This window comes from Gasterosteus aculeatus, chromosome 5 (genome assembly GCF_964276395.1).
Source record: "Gasterosteus aculeatus chromosome 5, fGasAcu3.hap1.1, whole genome shotgun sequence".
Taxonomy (NCBI): Eukaryota; Metazoa; Chordata; class Actinopteri; order Perciformes; family Gasterosteidae; genus Gasterosteus; species Gasterosteus aculeatus.
In genome coordinates, this window is record NC_135692.1 from 15,758,390 (window position 1) to 15,779,145 (window position 20,756).

General features: G+C 50.7%; 3 protein-coding genes across 18 annotated transcripts; 2 read left to right on the forward strand and 1 right to left on the reverse strand.

Moving 5' to 3' along the window:
- The first annotated feature begins 509 nt into the window (after positions 1-509).
- fam234a (family with sequence similarity 234 member A) lies at positions 510-5,306 on the forward strand. 6 transcript variants are annotated; one of them, XM_040176879.2, is made up of 12 exons: positions 510-858; positions 1,377-1,669; positions 1,756-1,863; positions 1,982-2,164; positions 2,515-2,639; positions 2,771-2,903; positions 3,164-3,290; positions 3,396-3,539; positions 3,687-3,768; positions 3,853-4,005; positions 4,087-4,189; positions 4,300-5,306. In XM_040176879.2, the coding sequence occupies exons 2-12, from the start codon at positions 1,408-1,410 to the stop codon at positions 4,509-4,511; spliced, it is 1,632 nt and encodes a 543-aa protein (XP_040032813.2). In that variant the 5' UTR covers positions 510-858; positions 1,377-1,407; the 3' UTR covers positions 4,512-5,306. The 6 variants fall into 6 exon arrangements, with proteins under 6 accessions (XP_040032813.2, XP_040032810.2, XP_077958643.1 ...); XM_040176876.2 differs by having other exon boundaries at positions 512-858; positions 2,515-2,657; XM_078102517.1 differs by lacking the exon at positions 510-858 and adding an exon at positions 922-1,233 and having other exon boundaries at positions 2,515-2,657.
- A 333-nt stretch (positions 5,307-5,639) lies between these two features.
- Positions 5,640-7,289, forward strand: cox6b1 (cytochrome c oxidase subunit 6B1). Of its 3 annotated transcripts, none has more exons than XM_040176885.2 (4): positions 5,640-5,884; positions 6,313-6,440; positions 6,548-6,648; positions 7,085-7,289. In XM_040176885.2, the coding sequence occupies exons 2-4, from the start codon at positions 6,335-6,337 to the stop codon at positions 7,136-7,138; spliced, it is 261 nt and encodes an 86-aa protein (XP_040032819.1). In that variant the 5' UTR covers positions 5,640-5,884; positions 6,313-6,334; the 3' UTR covers positions 7,139-7,289. The 3 variants fall into 3 exon arrangements, with proteins under 3 accessions (XP_040032819.1, XP_077958648.1, XP_077958649.1); XM_078102522.1 differs by having other exon boundaries at positions 5,844-6,145; positions 6,257-6,440; XM_078102523.1 differs by having other exon boundaries at positions 5,856-6,145; positions 6,221-6,440.
- Positions 7,290-7,354: 65 nt separating this feature from the next.
- katnip (katanin interacting protein) lies at positions 7,355-20,739 on the reverse strand. Of its 9 annotated transcripts, none has more exons than XM_078102512.1 (30): positions 20,619-20,739; positions 19,950-20,108; positions 19,753-19,784; positions 18,689-18,774; positions 18,300-18,475; positions 17,793-17,893; positions 17,604-17,705; positions 17,328-17,459; positions 17,010-17,250; positions 16,649-16,780; positions 16,349-16,500; positions 16,104-16,198; positions 15,727-15,823; positions 15,401-15,610; positions 15,161-15,298; positions 13,633-14,461; positions 12,414-13,181; positions 12,098-12,309; positions 11,917-11,995; positions 11,654-11,831; positions 10,993-11,158; positions 10,695-10,861; positions 10,527-10,591; positions 10,093-10,203; positions 9,827-9,966; positions 9,640-9,741; positions 9,393-9,553; positions 9,182-9,211; positions 8,829-8,923; positions 7,355-8,734 (listed from the first exon to the last, which is right to left on the reverse strand). In XM_078102512.1, exons 7-30 carry the CDS (start codon positions 17,607-17,609, stop codon positions 8,676-8,678), a joined length of 4,365 nt encoding a protein of 1,454 aa, XP_077958638.1. In that variant the 5' UTR covers positions 17,610-17,705; positions 17,793-17,893; positions 18,300-18,475; positions 18,689-18,774; positions 19,753-19,784; positions 19,950-20,108; positions 20,619-20,739; the 3' UTR covers positions 7,355-8,675. The 9 variants fall into 9 exon arrangements, with proteins under 9 accessions (XP_077958638.1, XP_077958639.1, XP_077958635.1 ...); XM_078102513.1 differs by having other exon boundaries at positions 19,950-20,073; positions 20,619-20,728; XM_078102509.1 differs by lacking the exon at positions 19,753-19,784 and having other exon boundaries at positions 16,655-16,780.
- Between the last annotated feature and the right edge of the window lie 17 nt (positions 20,740-20,756).

Sequence of the window (20,756 nt, forward strand, 5' to 3'; positions counted from 1 at the left end):
ACAGAGAGGATAAAGGGCAGCTATTTATATCGTATTCGAGTGTCAAAGTTACTTCCGGAGGTATTTGAAGCAGGAGATTGTGAAAAATGTTGACGAGTTTGAGATTGTGTGCTAAACAAAACAATGCAATTGATAAGAAAACCCGAGATAGGATCGTGTGAGGAATGTGGAGGAGTCGAGTTGTAGTGAGTAAGAGATGCAGAACGGGAGGAATAATCTGGGAAAATGACGGGTGCATAAACCGACATTAAAAGGCGTAAGCATAGGTGAGGGAACACAGGTTAGACTACGTTAACTCTTTTAAGTTACTTTTTTTTCATAGGAGGTCTACTGATCTTTAGAGTGTAAACGAGTAGGGGGGAAAAAGCTATTTGTGTGGTATCTTTGTTTAGATAGTTGTGAGGGAAAGATGTAAGTTTAAGGATGGGGCCTCTGTACTCCTCCTTTAAGGAGACAGCGCGTGTCTGTGCCCGGAAGGGGGCGCGGTTTTCATGAGCCCTCGCCGGTATGTATTGGGGTTCTTTGCCCTGAGTGAAACCTCTCAGGCGCCACGACCGCTGTCCGCCGCAGCTCCCATAACCCATATTTATATTTAGGGTTGAGGTTAGATGACATTTATGTTTTGGTTGTTTTTTATCGGTTGTTTTTTGGTTACCTCATTGGTGTCTATGAATATTCACACAACGCAGAACGCTTTTACCTGAGGCATCAACTCAGGGCAAATGACTTCTTCGGTGGTGTACCTGATATTTGTTTACGCAGCTGCGGATGACAGGCAGCTCTGCTGGTGTTCGTACCGGCCCGCTACCGCTAGTCAGCCACCGCAAGTGACCACTGAGGACGACGGTGGAGAGTAAAGTAGGACTTTTTTCTGTCTTGTCCTCATTTGAGCGTCACGTGGTGGTTCTTTCGCGATGACGTCAGCCTGTAGCCCTCCTGCCGCGAGGCCTTTGCTTAAACAAGTTAACGTTAGCAACTTAGCGCTAACTTCCTCGTAGTTAGCAGCCGGTGCTAACTTGTTGCCTAACCAGATGTCAGCGGTGAACTCCCCGAGCCAAAGCTCGCTAAACATCGACACACAGGGCCCGTCTTTCTTGGGCGAACAGTTACTTAGCTAACATCATTTGACAGTAAATTAGCTTGTGAACTTTTAGCGTTTGATGGTTAAGAGCCGGTGGCTCAGCGACAGATAACAGGGTGTGCCGGCCCGGGGGTGGTGTCTCCTTATTATTGGTGTGTTGTTGTCTCATTATGTGTGTGTGTGTGTGTTGTTGTCTCATTACGGGTGTTCCTGGGACATCCAGGAACTTTAGTCTTTAAATACTGCCGCCAATGGAATACGGTTTTCACTGTGCGCTCCTTTCCCTGTCGAATAGGTCTGTGGGCCAGTAATGCATTGAGGCCACCATGGAGACCACCGAGGGCGACCCCCTGAAGGCCGGTGAGGGGGAGGCAGAGACGGGGACCGGGCCGTCGGTAACGGAGCTGAAGAAGAAGAAAAGTTGCAAGGAAGTCTTGGGTTTCTCCAAACTCACCCATTGGCGAACGGCGGTCTTCTTCTTGTCCTTGTTCCTGTGCCTCACCATAGTGTTCGCCTTCTCATTCATCATCCCTTGTCCTGTCCGACCACAGTATCTCAGTACCTGGAACAGGACTTTCTCTGAAGCAGGTGTGTCAAATTGTGTGCTTTTCACTGCTTGGTTGGGTTTTTATTGTTTGAGGCACTTGCTAACTTCACCTCCTCCTCTGCCACAGTGACCTATGACTTCTTAGCTATTGAAGATACAAACAACGACAATGTGATGGATGTCCTGTTTGTCCTCAAAAACACAGAAATCGGTCAGAACAAAACTTGCACTGCAGGTATGACGGGTCATTCTGTTTTAATCCCATTTATTCCTTATTCAGGAGGATTGATCTTCATATAGTAGATCTAATTACATTCGTTTAGTGTAATTCTGAGGCGCTCTGTGTTTTTCAGGCCTTCCCTCGCCGTGTGTGTTTGTGTTGGCGGTGGACGGGACGGATGGAGAGACCCTGTGGGGCCGCGCGCTGGACCCCGAGTTCCACTGGGCCCAGTGCGGTCTGGATGCAGAAAAAGGCCGAAGCTGGCACTGCCTGCTGTCCCATTCTGACCAGCTCACTGCTGTTGACAAATACACTGGTTGGTTGACTCATCGCTCTGTGTTGTAAACAAATATCAAGGAATTACAGATCTATGCAAACATATTTTCTACAATTTAAGTAAGTTATCAAAAACAAGACGACCTGTTTTAATTTGTACGTTAGTGTTTTGACAGACATGAAGATGCGTGTGTGTGAAGTTTCAAGTGATCGTAGCCCTTTTAAATTGTCCGGCGTTGCCATCTGCTCATTTATCGCTTTGTCTGCAGGTTAAATTTGGTCTAACAATTCAAACAAGGGTATAAAGCGACTCTATTTTTTACATTTTCTTCTAAAATCAGATACATTTAGTGAGGTTGAGTAGCCCTTTGCTGTCCGGTGTGTCTACAGGTGAAATCCAGTGGCAGCAGCCTCAGCCTGCCGGTCTGAACAGCACCGCACCGGTTCTTATAGTCCCAGATCTGAATGGGGACAAGATCAGCGACGTGGCTCTGGTGGCGTCTGACCTGACGCAGGTAAACACCGGCGGTGTTGTACGTTTATTTACTTGCCTTGCTTCATGTTAACGCTGTGAGGCTTCGGTCACATTGAATTTTGGCGTTTTCTTCCACGATAATGATTTTGGTGTCTGGCGTCATATCTGCAGAGTCGGCTGGCGTTCCTCTCGGGGACGACGGGGGTCCAGATAGGGACCACGGTGGTTCTTGACTCCATAGAGACGGTCAATCATCTTCTCCATTGCACAACCGACGGTTCTTACTATGTGCTAATAAAAAAAGGTTTGTATCCTAAACAAGCTTTGACATGATTCACAACATGTTGGTGCCCGTTTATATTTGGAAGGAGCAGCGAACTGTGTTGAAATAGTTAAAACTGTAGGTCAGTTTCTCTGCTGAAAAGACAATAACTCAAAACAGTTAGAAGTTAAAAAGCTGATCCATATGAAAAGGAAAAAATGAATATATTCATATATATTAAATGACCCAATCCCACTTGATACCACTGGATGGCGGTAGTGAGTAATCTTGTGCCCATCCAGGCTCTGGCTTGTATGGACTGGCCCTGTGGAGGATTGCTGCTAAAGCCGGCATGGAGGGGAGCCTCCAGAAGGACAAAGACTGGGAGGACGACGCCAACGCAACATCTGGCCTTGTACCCATCTATGAGTAAGAAGCAGGAGAAAAAAAGTACCCTTTTGGTGATTAGTTCAGCAACAAAGATTCATCGTCACGCCTTAATCTTTTGTTTTGTATTGATTTTTCACTTCGTAGGTCTGATCCAGTGAGACGAGTGCTCCGAGTAGAACAAACTGGTTGTGCGCCCAAGCTGCTGCTGGTGACTGCAAACAGCGTGGCCTTAGTTGATGGAAAACATCGGCAGCTACTGTGGAGATTCAATACAAGCGCAATCCTCACGTATGATTTAGGATCACATTCTGCTGTCCAATCTCATCTGTAGCTACACGGGTCGCTTTAAAAATAGATGTACACCTTGTTCTGTTCAGTCATTTCAACCGAGCTGTTTGGATCAAATACGTCTCCTCTGTGTTTGCGTTCATCCAGCGAGCCGTCCTTCGGCCACTTTAACAAGGACGATGTCCTGGACGTCGTGGTCGAGGAGGACATCGGCAACTACACCAAGAGGGTAAGACCGCCGCGCGGCTTCTGCCACACGGCGACGAACCCGCGGGTCCCACACTCACTCCACTGCTGTCCGTGTGTCCTGCAGGTCATGATTCTCGATGGGAAGTCCGGTGGTTTGCTGTGGGAGGTCAACCTTTTGGCGAGTCCCAACTCGCCCAGACCCGCCGCCATACACACCATCAACTCCTTCTCCATCTTTGTGTTCTGGGGCACGATGCCCTCACAGGCCAACTCGTCTGTAAGCACGCTGTCCTTATTAAAAGATGCACGTTGGCGGATCCGCACTAAAAGCTTATCGGACTGAAATGTTTCTTTCCAGGAACCATTTGAAAGTGATCGCCATTCTTACCTGCTGCACCCTCTCTACGCTGGAGTCCTCCTTCAGTCGGCCAACGTCATGGACCACATCCTAACCTTTCACGGTGCTCATTATTTTAAATTGTCTTTCGTCAAGTCGTGAGTCGGCGGTGGGCGGGATGAAGGACGACGGACCAAGTCCAGCTCTTGACCTGCGTTTTTCTTTGTATCTCAGCCACCCTGTTGGAGAAGGGACGCCATGCTGCCTACATCCTGCTGACGGGTCCCGGCGCGGTGGGAGCCGAAGGCACCGTGGTCCTCAGCAAGCGAAAGATGAAGCAGGAAGTCCTGGACAGCCGAGTGCTCCACATCGGTACCGGCGGAAGCGCAGCGACCAGCGAGGAGATCAAAGACGCCTTCGGTCGCCTCCGCTTCAGCGATTGGTGAAGAGCGTAGAGTTCATCCTGCGTGGCGAAACGCGGCCGGCCGCCGTAGTGGCTTCGAAACCAAAGTGTGTACACGAGCTATGCTTTCAAACTGCTGACCGCCAAAACATCCTTTTGTGTTTAGAGACTTGGGTTGAGTTGATTTGACAGAGCTCGTCCATTAGTCTCCATCGGGCATTACCTGCTTCCAGACTTTACTGCTGCGGGAGTTTGATTTGACTTTGTATCCAAAAGAGGCACAACATGTCTGCTCCGTCCTGCTGATGAGTTCCTGCCATGCAGTAGCGTTTCTTAGCACTTTCATGCATTAATGCGATGCTCTTTTGTTTTATTAGCGGCTGGATCGTTATTTGAATCTACGCATCTTTGTCGTATCGGGCTTTGAAGGCAGCCGACGCACAGGTGCTAGTTCAAGTGACGGCAGTCTAAAAGGCACAATCATAGGGCTTTTCTTTGGTACTGAAAGACGTACTTGTGGTTACACTATGCTGAGGCTAAGCTGACACTGTGGTTACATTTAATGTTCACGGGATCTGTTGTTTGTGGTCAATGTATCATCGTTTGTATCATCGTTTTCAATCCAAGATGCTGTAACTAGTGATGCTCTTTAATTCACACTGACTTAACCTTTGAACTCCTTCGTCCCGAATGCTCTCCTTCATATCTAGTTACCTTGTGGGGGGTTTATGTTGATTTGTTTCTGTTTTTGCTGTAATGTGTTGAACCAAAAAGGCCTTTGTCACAGCTGACGTTTCTGTGATTTGTTTTGAGCAATATTAAACTACTTTAAAATATCTGCCTCTGTGTTCCCTCAAAGACGTTTTATTAGAGAAAATAGTGAAAGTAGAAATACCAAAGACATCTCTTAAATTAAAATATATCAAATAACTTTGGTCTGCTCTGGTGTTATGACCTTGGCAAAACAACTTCTAGATGAATAAATCCCCTAATAGTGGATGGCTATGATATTAAATAGATACGACCTAATATGTTGTCTCATTTAAAGACACGCTTTGTCAAAAAACACATGTTTTACTGTCAAACAATGAAATACTAGTTGCTTCTCATATTCCTTTTCAAGGACATCCTGGTAAACGCACCACAGCTGGCGCGCGAGGCCGGTGCGTGTGCGTGTGGAAGGTGGTCACGTGTCACACCGCGCTATTTCCCATCACCTGGATGGAGTCTGAGACCCCCCACGGAGCGCACCTGTGCGCACGCGTGTCCGCCATGGCGCCGCGAGCCGCCCGCACGACCGTCTCTGCGCGCGCCCGCCGACGCGCGGTGCGCGGGCACGCCGCCTATCGGCAAACGGACACTTTAACCGCCCGGTGCGAAAGTCGTTGGAGCTCGCGGGTCCGAACTGCCGCAAAGGTAAAAGCCGTTTAGCCTTTTAACACCTGAGGAGAAAACATTGTTATTAGACCTTTTACCAAATGGGTTTGATAGATTGTGTCTATTGATCAGGGGAGAATTGGTTATCAATACATTGAGGGTCATTTCTATTTGTTACGGATGTTTCTCTCCAGTAGCGAGTATCGTGTCTTTAGCTCCGTGATATTTAACGTTAATTCGCGTTTTGCTTGTTTGTATGAAAACGAAACGGGAAGTGATCCTGTGGAAGGAGAAATGCAGGTGAACAAACGTAACACACATATCGTGTTATTACACACGTATTCATATATAATGACGTTATGGTCGTGATAATAGTGTTGCGCCACACCTGAGACCCGGTCCGTCTATTAGACCTGTACGGGGGGACCGACATGATCTCACGTCCGCGGACGCGGATCTGTGGACAGGATTCTGTGGACAGGAGTGAACATGGCTGAGGACATTCAGGCCAAACTTGAGAAGTACCGCACGGCCCCCTTTGACGCCAGGTTCCCCAACCAGAACCAGACCAGGAACTGCTGGTCCAACTACGTGGGTGAGACAAAGACGCCGCGCCGTTATTCAAAAACGTGAATGACGTTGCTGCCAAAAATGAAATAGTGCTTTTTAATGTTTTTTTTTTTTTTTGTGTGGCTGCTTCAGACTTCCACCGCTGCCAGAAGGCGCTGGAGGGCAAAGGAGCGGACACGGCGCCCTGCGAGTGGTACCGCCGGGTCTACAAGTCCCTGTGCCCCATGGCCTGGGTACGCTGCGCTCTCGCCGACTTCTATTCGTATGAGAAAATGTCTCCGCCGTGTCCACGCGGGCCGTGTTTGTTCAGCAGGAGTCAAGACAACTTTATCGGCCCCTCGAGTTCCTGTGCGTCCTTTTAGGGCCCGAGAACCGAAACGAGAGAGTTTCAGTCCAAATTTGGAAATGAGCCCTTTAAAACAATTCTCAGACCAGTCGTCTTTTCTGCCAAATCATGTAAAAGACGTCCTCCACATTTCTTAAAGTCTGACATCAGAAATAACTCTCTTCTGACCCCTTAAAGGTCGTACATGAAAGGACCTTATTGTAGAGGCATGTGGGGCCTTTTATCAGATACAGGGGGCTCTGTCCTCCTCTGACGCTTTGTGACTAAAATAAACCCTGCTCGTGTCCTAAAATAAGCCTCTTTACTAAATGATGTCCCTTCAGGTCCAGAAATGGGATGAACAGAGAGAAGAGGGCAACTTTCCAGGAAAGATCTGAGGACTTCCGAAGCCCTCCGTCCTCGGACCACAGATGAAATCAGTTTGCGTACGTGTTGGGCGACCACGTGGCTGCGACCTACAGGCGACCTTCATTCCTGACCAATGACACGAGATGTAAAACAGATTCTGCATTAAACTATCAGGACGTATTTATGTGGATCAGAGTTTTTTTTCTCCTCGCGGTGAGAGATCTCATGCGCTGTCAAGTAAGGAGTGTTTCTTTAGTATTTTTATTCATTTCAAATAAGGCTACATCAAATATACATATTCAATAACGATTAGAAAAATAAATATTTCAAAATAGGTGTCACACATAAAATAGAGCCACCGCCCTACAGGGCAGGACTGAGTAGTAATAATAATAATAAAAGTATAATGACCACTGGGACACGCTGAAATTAAATACAGGAAACTGCATTTCATTTACAATCACTCAGTAATTGGAGTAATTGGTGTGAAACATATCGGGGCTCAATGAAGCAGTAAGAACTCAACATATCGAACAATTTAAGATGAACAGCTAAGCTTCCCATGCAACAAGTTAGTAAATATTGAATGAGTGAATAGTACGACATCGACTACCAAGTAATATAGTGACGTAGAATCAGATGAATCCCTTTTAAAGATCAATCTTCTCATTTTGAGGTAAGATTATAGTGTTTGCATATTAGAAGTTGCCTGTTAATGAATATACTCAAAATCTAATTTGGCAAATGTAGATATTTTCTTTCTATTTCTAACCAAATCTCTCAAACAGCTTTACTGGCTCATGAAATGTTTAATAAAACCTTTATAGCAACTTTGATAAAAGGTCACTTGGATTGCCACCTTTTTTTTTCTTCTACCTGATGATAAGCAGAAAAGAATAGACTGACCCAATTTGTGAAGCCAAATGTATATTTCAAGATTCAAGAGTGAAGCTTCGTGCTGCTTCAGGTTTGAGTGTACAAAAAAAAAAAATCAGACTTTTTTTTCAACTTTGTCCACTTACGCCCCCTCGATATATAAACCTTTGAAAAGGGCGAAAAGCACTTTGCCAAGTGAAACCGTTGCTTGTAAATACATCAGCCCACAGATATAAATCACCACCCGATATAAATAGTGTCTGCATAGCATTACGATTGGTGTACTGGAGGGACTGGTTCCCAGTGGGCAAAGAGCCGCTTGTCTGATTAACCTGATGTGAGAACGTATCCGTGTAGCCTGGGAACCTTTTTCGTTTGGGTTTTTTTTTTTTCTTTTCCCCCCCATGAGTATTTTCACGCCACAAGCAGCATTTAAATATGCAGCACAGAAGTCACATTAGCAGCCACATATATAGTGTTACGTACGAGGCACAAGAAAAGACTGATAAAATGCAGCCTCGCAGGGTTATCAGGGCACTGTGGGAGGGACCACTGGTACACGTCCAGGAGAACGGGCCCGGGTGGGAGGGGAGCGGCCCAGCCATAAAGTGGAGTCCTGTGTGTGTGTGTGTGTGTGTGTGTGTGTGCGAGCGAGCGGCTCCAACACTTGTGTCTTAGTTTCCGACTCTGTCAGTACCTCCTCTTTCCGTGTTTCCCCCCCTCGGTCATGCAGGTTTTCGGCCGAAGAGCTGCAACAAAGCAAAGCGGAACACAAAAGGCTTGAGAATCACAACAGACTGAAATGTGACACAAACCGGTGGGTCGATTCGCCCGGAGACTCACCTGGATCGGCTGCCTGCTGCTGCGTCTTCTTCTGGTTGTGATGGACGATCTGATTCTCGTTGGTCATCTTCACATCCTGGTCCTCCACATGGTTGCTGCAACACACCGAGGGGAAGAACGAATGAAGACGCGGCACAACGCGAGGAGGAGGGCTGACGGGAAAACAAGGCCTGAGGTCACAAGGCCTGAGGTCACAAGGCCTGAGGTCACAAGGTCAAGGCCTTGAGGGCAAAGACGGAGCATCGCAAGTCAAGCGGGAGGGTGAGGGACGACAGGGGGACACCGGAGGTGGCTTTGGGGATCTGGGTAAACAGGAATTGACCACAGGGAGGTGCGGACGCTACGTCACTTACTGGTGGTGGTAGTGTCGGCTGCCACGGGGGCTGAGGTGGAGAAGAGCACATCTCAAAACCACTCACCACTTGAGACAAAAGGGGTTTCAATCTGTCTCCAATCACTACGAGTCACGACGTAACGAAGGTCATCGTCCTATGGACATTTCGACCTTCTAGTCACAAAGCAAACATGGCGGATCAATGGCGCACATGCTAGCGTGCCGGGTACCTGATGACGGTGTTCCTCTCCCGGTGGGCGACGTAGGCGTTGTCTGTGAACAGGACGGTGTGGTACGGCACCGTTGCATCACAGGTGGGCAGGATGCCGCGCGCCACGTGGCTCACGCAGTCCAGCACGCCGTTGTACACCAGGAGGTCGTCCACCAGCAGCTGCATTCACACACACACACATCCCCTTTTGTTCGTTGCTAAATGTAAAGCAAACACAATGTCGGCCAGCTGACGGAGAGGCTTACCCCGAACTCCTTCACCCCCCTTTGTGGCGTCTTGGAGTAGTTCCACAGCTTGATCATGGACACCGTCACCGGCTGGTCGAAGATGACGTACACGCGGTTCACCTGAGAGGAAGCAATCGGCACACAGATCCGATGGGAAATTTCTTATTTACTGTCACTTATCGCGGATTCTCGCTCCCATCCTCACCAGCCCGGGGAGCACCGGCGACAACCACATGCAGCGGCCATCGTAGGTGCAGTTCACTCCGTCTATCAACTTATCCGGAGTCCTCACGTCGCCGCTCACGTTGTCCAGCACGTTCACGCTGTCCGGAAAAGCAGCGATGTCTTGTGGACGGAGCGTTGAGGACACAAAGCTCGGATCAGAGACGGTCGGCCTTCTAGACGGCGTATTGTAGTTAGAGGAGAGCGTTTGGCTCGGTTGAGGTTTTAAAGGAGCGTCACGGAGGATACTGTTGTCGCTGAGGCCGATCTGCTCGTGGTTTTGGTCGTAGAACTCCAGGCCGTTGAGGCCGATGTAGTACGGGTCTCCCCAGGTTGTTAACAGCTGCAGCTGAAAGATGACTGATGGGTGAGGGTGAAGGAAGATGACGACATGAAACCCGTATGCAGCGAACAGTCGGTCCGTGTCCACATTCATTTATTACAAAGTGCATTGGATTTATCCTCCACTACTTATGTCTGAATTCAAACTTGGCCTTTGAATAAACATGAGAACAAATCCTACATTTCCAACGAATATATGACGGCACACACGGGAAGATAACACGATCCACATTCAGCACAGTAGAAAAGTAATTATTAAAAGCAAATGCAGATCAATCGCCTGAACATACAAATCTAATTCATTCATTTGCAAAAGAACTGAACAAAGCATGTCGGGATACAGCCGCAAGGCATGATGGGAGCTTCATAATCCATGCTGGCCTCTTCTGGTTTCGTAGCGCGTCCTCTGCATTAGAGAGGACAGCATTGTAAACGAGGAGGTTCAGTTCTCTCATGAAATAAAAATAAAGGAAAAATAATAATAATAATGATACATGTCCGTGTCCTACCTGTGGAAGTTCTCTGCACTCCTGTTGTCGCTGGCCGTCTGGAGGAAGTCGATGAAGAGGATCTCCTGAGCGAAGTCAAAGTGACAGTTGCCCGGTCCTTTCCTGATCAGGAATCCCTCCGCTGGGGAGATGGCAGCATCGTCCATGAAGACATGGATCACCTTCACCTGAGCCAAAGACGTGGACAACAAGTTTTTCTTCTCCCAAGTCTCCTGCATAGAAACCTACAAAATCTAATTCTATTACATAGATTGATCTCACTGCAAAGTCATTCATGCCCGACAGAAAGGTGTCTCACCCCTCTGTACGAGTCCTCGGGGGACTTGTTGTAGTTCCAGATACGGAGACCAGCCACCGTCTGGGCCTCGGGGAACGTCACGCTCAAGGTGTGTGGCTCTCCGTAGGAGAACGGGATCAGCCACATGTTCTGGTCATCGGTGGTGATATTGTGGCCATTTATGAGCCTGGGTGAAGAAAACAGACACGGAAGACGGGACGTCACAGTGATCTGATGAGACGTCCCAGACGTCTCTCTGTGCTCAGAGGAAGTAATGATGTGGGAGCCTGAAGTTATTCCACCGGTCAGACGTCAGTGTGTTCAGGCGTGCTCATCAAGCGTGCTCATCGAGCGAACTTATCGAGCGAACTTATCGAGCGTACTTATCGAGCGTACTTATCGAGCGTGCTTATCGAGCATGCTTATCGAGCATGCTTATCGAGCGTACTTATCGAGCGTGCTTATCGAGCGTACTTATCGAGCGTGCTCATCAAGCGTGCTCATCAAGCGTGCTTATCGAGCGTACTTATCGAGCGTGCTCATCAAGCGTGCTTATCGAGCGTACTTATCGAGCGTACTTATCGAGCGTACTTATCGAGCGTACTTATCGAGCGTACTTATCGAGCGTGCTTATCGAGCGTGCTTATCGAGCATGCTTATCGAGCGTGCTTATCGAGCGTACTTATCGAGCGTGCGCACGTCGTCCTCGTAGTCCGGCAGGTCGTTGAGGTCCCGCGGGGAGGCCGCCATCATGCTGAGGTCTAAAGGCAAACTCTCTCCATCCTTCCCCACCACCTCCAACCCCGTCAGGCCCATGTAGTGGGAGTTGCCCCAAGTGAACAGCAGCTGCAGTCTGAGGCCTGCGGGGGGGAGGAAGGGGGGGAGGTAACCATCGGTAAAAGCCTCCAAACAACAGCGTCCATCATGTGACGACGGTCTACTCACGCTCTCCGGTGAAGGTCCCAGGAATGAGCTCCACGTTCTCCTCCTGAGGACTCGCAGCGGGGTGGAGGTGGAGTTTTAACTGAGACGACATGAGAACACATTAAAACTCGGGCAGCGGTTCTGAGGGCGGATTTGGTTCATACGTCTCTCCTGAATACCCTTGACCCTGCACAGCGCTTACTTTGAGGTCTTCGTCTCGGAAGCCGGCCTGTGTGAAGGGTCTCTCCTCCCCCTCCCCGTCAGCGGTGCGCGGCCTCTGCAGCAGCTCCTCCTCCGCCGCCCGGCCCTCGGGACCCTCCCCTTCGCCGAGGAAGGTTTCGTCGTAGCGAGACATGGCCTCCAGAATCTCATCGTCGGTGGTGAACAGGATGGTGTCGCCGAACTGGTCCAACTCTGAAGTGACAGCCGGGTTTGGGAAAAGGGGGAAAGGTTGATCAAGAGCGACCCGCAAAGCAGCATTAAAAAGGTGCGTCGCCGCCGCCGCCGCGTCCAGGTACCTCCGGACAGGGTCCCAGAGGCCTTGGCGATCTCGCCCCTGAAGATGCACCGGCCGTCCAGCAGCATCTCCACCTCCCTCACCCCCCGGAAGGAGTGAATCCGTGACTTGTTGTAGTTCCACACGCGGATCATGGCCACCTGGAACGGCGCTCCGAAGTCCAGGAAGACGGCGTGGCTCCGCCCGGGGGTGAACGGCGCCAGCCACAGATGCATGTCGTCCTGGGTGCGGTTTACGCCGTCAATCAGGTTGGTGACCACGCGCGGGTCTTTGTCGTAGGCGGGGAGAATGTTGATGTCCGGGGGGTCGGCGCGGATGTGGGCGGGCCTCAGCGGCTCGCCGCTGGCGCTGAACACCTCCAGGCTGTTGAGGCCCACGTAGTGGCGATCGCCCCAGGTGGACAGGATGTTGAGGACCAGCCTTTGGCCGCGCGGCAGCACCGGGATCTCAAACTCGTCCTCGCGCTCCGCGGACGGATCGTCGTCGGGGCCTCCGTACGACGGCGCCCGAGCGGGGACGGGGCCGTGCGGGCCCCCGGGGGCCGTGGAGGCGCTGCCCGGGGCTGAGGGCGGAGCGCGGCCCTGCCGCTGGAGGAACTCGTCAAAGATGTCTCCTTCGAAGCCCATGTTGGAGATGCGTCCGCGCTGGAATTGGTTGAATTTAGTGAGAGAGTCCCAGGACTCCATGAGGGTGTCGTCCTGTTGGCTGTGCAGCCGGCCCAGGGGGGGGCACTGCCTCCTGCTCGGGTTCACCAGGGACATCGGCTCCTCTGAAGACATCACAAAGAAAGCAGACATATAAAGTGGCATTCAGGAAACATCTCATGGGCACATTACACAGTTTACGCTATCAGCAGAATGGAAAGACAGTGCTGACATCTCACGAGCTAACGGCTAACCAACTTAGCATGTGGTTACGTCTTTCACATTACACCTTTAAAGTATTATAAGATGACAGCAAATGGAATGAGCATCTTCACCACACGTTCAGTTTAAGGATGCTGGGAAACGGATTAAGGGAGCAACACTAGCCGGGGATGAGACGTATGAAGCCACGTGATCCAGAACTCCTAAAATAAACTGTAAAAAATCTATAACCCAAACCTTTAGCTAAAAGCTGTTTGGGTGAAGAATCGGGGCGTAAAGTCTTCCGGTTACTAATAAAGTTCAATAGTAAAATCCTTTTAGGAGACGATGACGTTGAGTTTAACGGCTTCCTACCGGTGTTTGAAACAACAGAAGCGCCGTGCTGCTGCTGCTCCTCCGCGCCACAGCTTCGGAACGAGCTCCTCCGTCCGCTGACGGGCCGCTCTGGCTTCTGCTCGCCGAGCTCCAGCAGCTCGCCGCTCAGGTCCAAAGAGTCCGCCTTCCACTGACCCCCGTTCGCCGTCCTTTCGATCACCCTGCACACTCGGCCCGGGTTGCACGGCAGCTCCGGCAGCATCGACGACGACGATGATGATGAAGAGGAGGAGGACTTGGGCTCCGCAGAGTGCTGAGGCACCAGCCATCGGGGCCTCTCCCTGCTGGCCTCGCATCCCTCTGGAGCCCCTCGGGTCAGCGGCTGCAGCCACTGGGGGGCCACGCGGGAGGACGACGGCTGGGTGGTGACCGTCTGCTCCATGGGTGCGGGCTGCTCCGCCTGCTGCCGGAGACGGAGGGGCTCCTCTAAGACGGACAGGTCGAAGGAGTTTCTCTGGGTGGAGGAGGAGGAAACCCCCGCTGGGGAAGGAGTGATGGGGGGGAGCAGTGGGTGTGGTTTCTCCTGCATGTCCATCATGGCCCGGCCTGCGTCTGACGGCTGACGACTCCAACTGTGGTGGTGCTGGGTGCCGCCACCCTCCACAGCCGGGTCCTCGTGGTGCTGGGGGCTCGTCCCCCCTAGATTGTGTCCCGAAGACACGGGGCTGGAGAACCAATGGAAACCCTGCAGGTCGATTGTGGTGCTGTAGTCAAAGACCTGGTTGCCGCAGCCCTTCTCCAGCTGCCCTTCAAACACCGCGGTGCTGTTAAGGTAGAGCTTTACACGCCGTGCACCAATGTCTAGATCCTGGAGAAGAGAAACACGGCTTGGATTGAACTCAATATACAGGTAGAAACAAACAAAACCGTTACAGAAGGCCTTTGTTTAAGGTTTGAATATCTGGCATCTGCACAAAAATGTGTGTGACAGCAAAATAATTGCACGAATGCATTCAAAATATATATATTTTAGTACTTAACATACATTTCATTAACATACATTTGATCCGTTTACCGTTTACGTCTCACCTCATCCATTCAAGCAATAATTAGTCACGGCTCCCGTGAAGAAACTCAAATCCACTAATCTCCTACACAGTAAAGAAGTTCCCCACTAACAGCCGCTTACCTTCCAGCTTCAAAACATCCACTAGCTCTGGAAAGCTGTGGTGACATAGAGACGTTTTACCGCTCTACGAAGAGCATTGAGACGCTGACGCCCACGTTTCCCTTCGACACTAATCCTCTACGGCTAATCTCCCCCTGTTCCACATTTGGACCGAGTGACCGGCAGCCCAGCCAGCCAATGCTAAAAGAGAACCCCCCCCCCCGACCCGACGGAGCCACGAGCACGTTGGAGTTAAGCGCTCTGGTCCTACAGACAGCGGGATGAAGAATCTCTACACCAATCAAAAGCCGCGACGGACAGAAGGCTCTTTTATCGAACAGATGTTTATTTCCTTTAATCCCTAATCCCCTCGTGAACAATGGGAAGAAAAGCACGTACATCGAGGCTTCTGTTGTAGTTCCAGATTCTTATGCGAGATATCCCGAAGTCTGGGGCGCGCTCGGTGTTCCTGATGATGAAGTAGAGCTGGACGGGCGGGTGGAACGGACACGTCCACATGTGGCGCTCTTTGGTGGTCTGTCGACCCAGGCGAAGAGACAAAAAAAACCATGAATACTTTGTATTTAAAAGAGTTTGCTGTACAAAGATGATTTGCAAAGGTTATGACAACCGGCTCACCTTCACCCTTCCGTTGACGAGGGCCCCCAGGTTCCCGGGGCAGTCGGCGTTCCTGATGTCGAGGTCGTGAGGGGACACGAACAGCTTCTTGTTTCCGAGGCAAAAGAACTGCAACTCAGTGAGCCCGACCTGCAGCGCGTTCCCCCAGTTCGACAGGATCTCCATGGTAACATACAGCGCGGGGGTGACCTCGGCCGACGACAGCCTGGTCTGCGACGACAACACAAAACATTCACCGGAGCCTCTGTGCCACCGTGCGCACGGTCCATCACGGCCAGCGCCGGGGTCATCCGCCCGGCGGCGGCGGCGCCGCGCTGCCGACTCACCGGCTGCTCGCTGCGGTCGGCTCGGACGCCCCGGGAGATGCTGTAGCTCGGCGCTGCTTCGAGCTCCTCCAAGGCCTTCAGCAGCTTCTGTTGTTGCCTGGACAGAAGGGGGGGGCATGCTGAGCTTCATCCATAGCGCCCTGCCTTCATATCGATGGTGACAGAGGAGCAGATGAGGTCAGAGGTCGTCCACACCATGCATTTCTGTAGGGCCGCCCCTTCCTGGTGGACTATTCTGCTTTAGATTGCTTTAGTAACTTAATGATAATGAACGAATTATGGCCAAGAAACGTATCACTTCCTCTCTGGTGACCATGCGCACGCCGCAGCGTCACCAGAGCCACCGTGTGTCGCGGTGCAGCGTGCTGTCAGCCTACCCGGGGCCCATAAGCGTAATCCTCTGCATGGCCGCAGTGACTCTGCTCTCATTGTTGTGGTGCAGTAAGCCATTCATCATCTGGTGTCCTCTGGCCTGGATAAAGGGAAAGAGTCAGAGACACACACACAGAGTGCATGATACTATCAATCGGTTTAAATCAGCACATTAAAGTATTAGGCCTTTAAATGAACACCAAACAACTCTGGCTTTCGATAATTAGTGGGCTGAATTGAGCAGGCGGACCGTGTTGCGGTTGCAGAGCTCAGCGGTCTGCACGGACTCGTTCTCCCTCTGGACGGCTTGGCGCACGCTGCACGCCGTCTCCTCCGGGTCGCGCTCCTCAGCAGGGGCCTTCCGGGCGGCCGACAGGGGCCTCTCCGCCCGACTCCGTGGCCCTTCGGCGAGAAGCACACGGCTTTCAAGATTAAGATTGCGCGCCGATTTAACCCGACGGAGCGGCACGTCTGCGGTTTTACTCCAAATCTGCCATCTGTGGAATGTACGCTTTCAATTCAAGAGCTCTCATAACATTAAAAGACTCACTCGGACCTTCCCAGCTTTCTTTGGAAGGTGGCCGATCCAACGTTTTGCTCTTCACCAACACCGGCTTGCTGGGTACGAAGGTGTCAGAGTGTTCCTTCCTCTTTGCAGACAGAGAGCGTTCAATCTTACGACCTGGAGTAAACGTAGGAAAGTCTAACTGAGGATGCTTTCATTCATTTATAGTGACACGGGGTTTGCCGGCATGGACGGGCCATGGGTCGGATGGCTGGTTACCACCTGAACCAGGCAGACAGCTCGCATTCTTACCAGACGTCATATGAGGGGATGGAACCGCTCTGGCCAATGAAGACCCCTAAAAATCAACAGGAACGTAGATATAAAAGTGGATGCTGACGACTACCTTTAGTCGAGGGTCCAAAGTCCAGCACGATGAGGTTTGAGGAGTCAAAATGGCTGCGGGCGGCGCCGGGCGGAGGGTTGGAGGAGGACTTGGAGGCCGGGAGAGGCAGCCCCAGTTCGTCCAGGCTCTCGGCGCTCTCCTCCCTCTCGATCTGCTCCTCCACCCACTCCTCGTCCGACTCCTCGCCGGCCGAGCCGCGGTTGCTGCGACGCATGCTGACCTCCAGGCTCCGACGCAGAACCTGGTTCACGAAACGGTCCAACGCTCACGCCTGCGTCACGCCGCCGTCACTCAAACAACCGACATTCTTCTGCTCACCTTCACTTCTTCCAGGTTGAGGAGCACCTTCTCGTTGTGCTCCGGATTTGCTTGGCCCCCTTGGCTCTCGTGCCTGGAGCCGAAGGAGTGCGAAGCTCTGCAGGAACTGCGAGGCGAGCGCGGACCGGAGGTCTGCGTTAAGGGAAAAAGTGGTTAGTGAAAAAGGGAAATGGAAGAGAAGATGTGAAGTAGAACAGGCGGCTGCCGCTGACACGTGGCTCCGCCCCCTAAAAAAGACAGACAGGCGTCGCGGTCATTGACACGTCTTGACTCTACCTCCATGTCTACGCTCTCGTATGGCTCAAAATCCTCAGAGTAGCGCTTTTCTGGACAGATGTGCAACCTTGGTCCTTCCTCGGTGCAAATTCTGACAGAGTCCTGCAGACAATTAGAAAAAGAGAGATTTAACGCACGTGCCTTCACGCGGGGAAAAACATTTGGATGATTTCACTTAGAAGCTCCTACCTGCACCCATTCTTTCCTCCGGGCCTTTCCGGGGGCAGTGTGGCTCCGCTTCCCGTGGGTCTGCTCCGGATCGCGGCCGTCTCCAGTTAACTGGCGGACATCTGGCGGGGAGCAGCGAGGAACAAGAGAGGAACGTGAGCGGGCCGCCTCGCCTCGGGGCAGAAGGAACACGCAGTCACGATGTGCAGACGGTCCACGCGGCACACAGAGGAAGAACGCAGCACCGGCCGCCAGCTGCAGCCGTCGCCATCATTAATTCACTGGGACCCGGCGAGGGATCCCACCATGCTAACGGCAGCGTACCTATTAGCCCACGCTCCATATGATCTCAAGATGACAGAAGCTACAAAATATGAGTAATATGAGAACGAGGTGTGAAAAAATACATGCGTGCTGGAGTACAATATTTCCCTCTGCACAATAAAGACGTGATAAAACAATGAGGGCTTATATGACGCTGCTGCTGTTGGGTGTCTGCAGGGTTGTTTCGGCGCAGCGGCAGCGTACCTGCTGTGCTTGCGGGTCTCCAGGCCGGCGCGGAGGTCACACACTTTTGCTTGTTGCTCTTGGGCTGCTTCCTACTGGCTTCAGCGTTGGCTCCGTTAAGATAAATGGAAAATCCTTGCTCGAGCTGTTCCAACTCGATCTCCCTGGAGTCCTTGACTTGAAGGCGCTTCAGGATCCTGGGGAGCAAAGAAAGCGGGTGACTGCGTCTAATGGTGGATCACGTTTGGGATGGCTAACGTTCCACGTGCTGGGTTCAGAGGAGGGCGCCAAACGTTTTAGGGCATTTCCGACTCATGTTATACACTAAGTTTATTCCAATGCATCGAGCCAATCGGTGCTCCTGTTAGAGGGGATTTCTGTCTCTCCTGCAGCATGCGCTCACACTTCACCTGTTTTTATGCTGGAGGGCGATTAAATATTCATCCAGGGTGGTGTCCACAGCAGAGATCTTCTCTCCTCGACACTTCTTACTCTCCTTAAAGAACAACGGCATGAGTACACACACACACACACACACACGATGCAGAGTCAGAAAAGCCGACATCAGCTATTTGAGGAAAACAGATCGCATACACAATACATCCCATCGTTGCACTAACACTCACAATCACAGACTACAATCAATATCCACTTTATTCCGTACATCACAAAATGCAAGCAAACAACTTGCTGCTCCAGACTCCTTGACTAAATGAAACATGGAAACCGCTGATGCAATGTGTCAAGATGAAGACGAAACATATTGATGTAACTTACAATGTGGTCAGGTGCCAAACGAGCCGGTTTAATCATCTTTCATTTGCAAACTCCCATGTGCATCGATCTGTGAATCCCTTTACATCTTTCCTGCTCAATAACACTTTGTAGCTCTGGCTGAGGATCTAGTTTGGGTTTGGTGAGATAAAGACTTAAGGAATGCAGACCTTTTATTTTTAGATTACATCGGCGAATAGTGATCACAGCAAAAGGCACCGAGTAAGCGTGATACTATAGATCCATGCCATGATAAAGTCATGCTCTACTGAATAAGGCACTGCTACCCGGTGAGACCACTTTCACAGGGACTGAATCTGGCAATAACATGTCATTGCATATTACATAAAGCATCGCCCTCTCAGAGAAACTAGCATTGACAATACTTCTCACAAATCTATGACACCGATCAATATATCATCACTTAAAATGTCATTTAAGTCGAGATTGATGAACAACTGACCATTCGTGTTCTAACGTGGGTCCAGAAACAACCCCGACACTGCCAGACTCAATCTAAATGAAGTCCTCCACATTAAAACTGCAGACGTCGGCCTTCTTCCTTGTGCAACATGTTTTGGTGGTCAGAGGTCTTGGAAGGAGCATCAGTTGTCTGCTTCACACAGTCACCTACAGCTCATGCCATTCCGTTTCCACAAACCAGCATGCAAGACGAGCAAGAAAATCAGAAAGCCCTTACTGAGTTTCTACAAGTCAACTAGGCTACAGCATCTGCCAGTGCCAGGAGAAGGGAAGCAGAGAGAAGTGTAGTGAATAATAGAAGGGACTTGTTAGTGACAGAGACTAGAGACTGTAAAATATGACACGCGATGTGGCGTTCACTGCCCCGGAAAGCAGCGGGATTTTGAGAGTGACAGAGAAACGCGGGTGGCTTACCTCGTTATCCATCGTGCGGCCGCAGACAGTGCTGTTCCTATGATACTAACCGTATCCCATATTGTGCAGGAGGCCAGTGATGCTGCGAAGATTTCATTGAAATCGGTGTTGGGTTTGAATACCGCTGCGGAGGGAGCAGCGAGGAGAGACCAAGGTTACCTGTGACACGAAACATGCATCGTTATACATAACATCGTTATATTATAACGAGTGCAGTTCGATTAAATTGGCACACTCGGCAGATCAAAGCGCATCATATCCACGTTATTCCAGATGTTATTGAAACCAGGCGTGCGCCTTCGGGACGGCTTGGCGTTGACCTGGCCTTTCGAGTGGGGTATATACAGATGTGCGGTGCGGTTAGCACATCACATGGACTAATGTGACAGTAACATCGAACACGCTTAAACGCTCCGGACTGTTAACACGACGTTGTTAGCTAACGCTAGCATGGCGGGTTAATGGTTATTTGCAGTTTACCTCCCGGGGTTAGCTTGTGGCAGACGCCTCGTTAGCAAGCGGCTAGCACAGACGCTAACAACAAACAAGACTCACCAGTTAGCTTTAGCATGTAGTAAACACATTAAATAACACAAAAATAGCCTTTTGCTCTCATGTCGTCACACGCGTTTGTGCCCTGGTTCGAATACGTATTAGAAATAAACTTACTGGCCTTGTGAAACTATACTTTGTTCGGGATTAACATTGAAATGAACGACTTTTCATTTTTTCTCATGTGGCCAGTCAGTGGTGTTGGTAAGTAACCAGGACAGCTGTCCGCCAATGGGGAGAGCCGCATCGGTTGTA

Bases quoted from the DNA above. Each gene is read 5' to 3' on its own strand.
- fam234a (XM_040176876.2), top strand. From the start codon at position 1,408: ATGGAGACCACCGAGGGCGACCCCCTGAAGGCCGGTGAGGGGGAGGCA. The intron at 2,658-2,770 runs GTACGTTTATTT...TCATATCTGCAG, and splicing joins AGGTAAACACCGGCGGTGTT to AGTCGGCTGGCGTTCCTCTC. The intron at 4,006-4,086 runs GTAAGCACGCTG...GTTTCTTTCCAG, and splicing joins CCTCACAGGCCAACTCGTCT to GAACCATTTGAAAGTGATCG.
- katnip (XM_078102505.1), bottom strand. From the start codon at position 18,843: ATGTCGGCTTTTCTGACTCTGCATCGTGTGTGTGTGTGTGTGTGTGTA. The intron at 17,251-17,327 runs GTGAGCAGAAGA...TTCGTGAACCAG, and splicing joins TCAACCTGGAAGAAGTGAAG to GTTCTGCGTCGGAGCCTGGA. The intron at 10,204-10,526 runs GTATCCCGACAT...CTCACCCATCAG, and splicing joins TCCCATCATGCCTTGCGGCT to TCATCTTTCAGCTGCAGCTG.
- cox6b1 (XM_040176885.2), top strand. From the start codon at position 6,335: ATGGCTGAGGACATTCAGGCCAAACTTGAGAAGTACCGCACGGCCCCC. The intron at 6,441-6,547 runs GTGAGACAAAGA...TGGCTGCTTCAG, and splicing joins CTGCTGGTCCAACTACGTGG to ACTTCCACCGCTGCCAGAAG. The intron at 6,649-7,084 runs GTACGCTGCGCT...ATGTCCCTTCAG, and splicing joins CCCTGTGCCCCATGGCCTGG to GTCCAGAAATGGGATGAACA.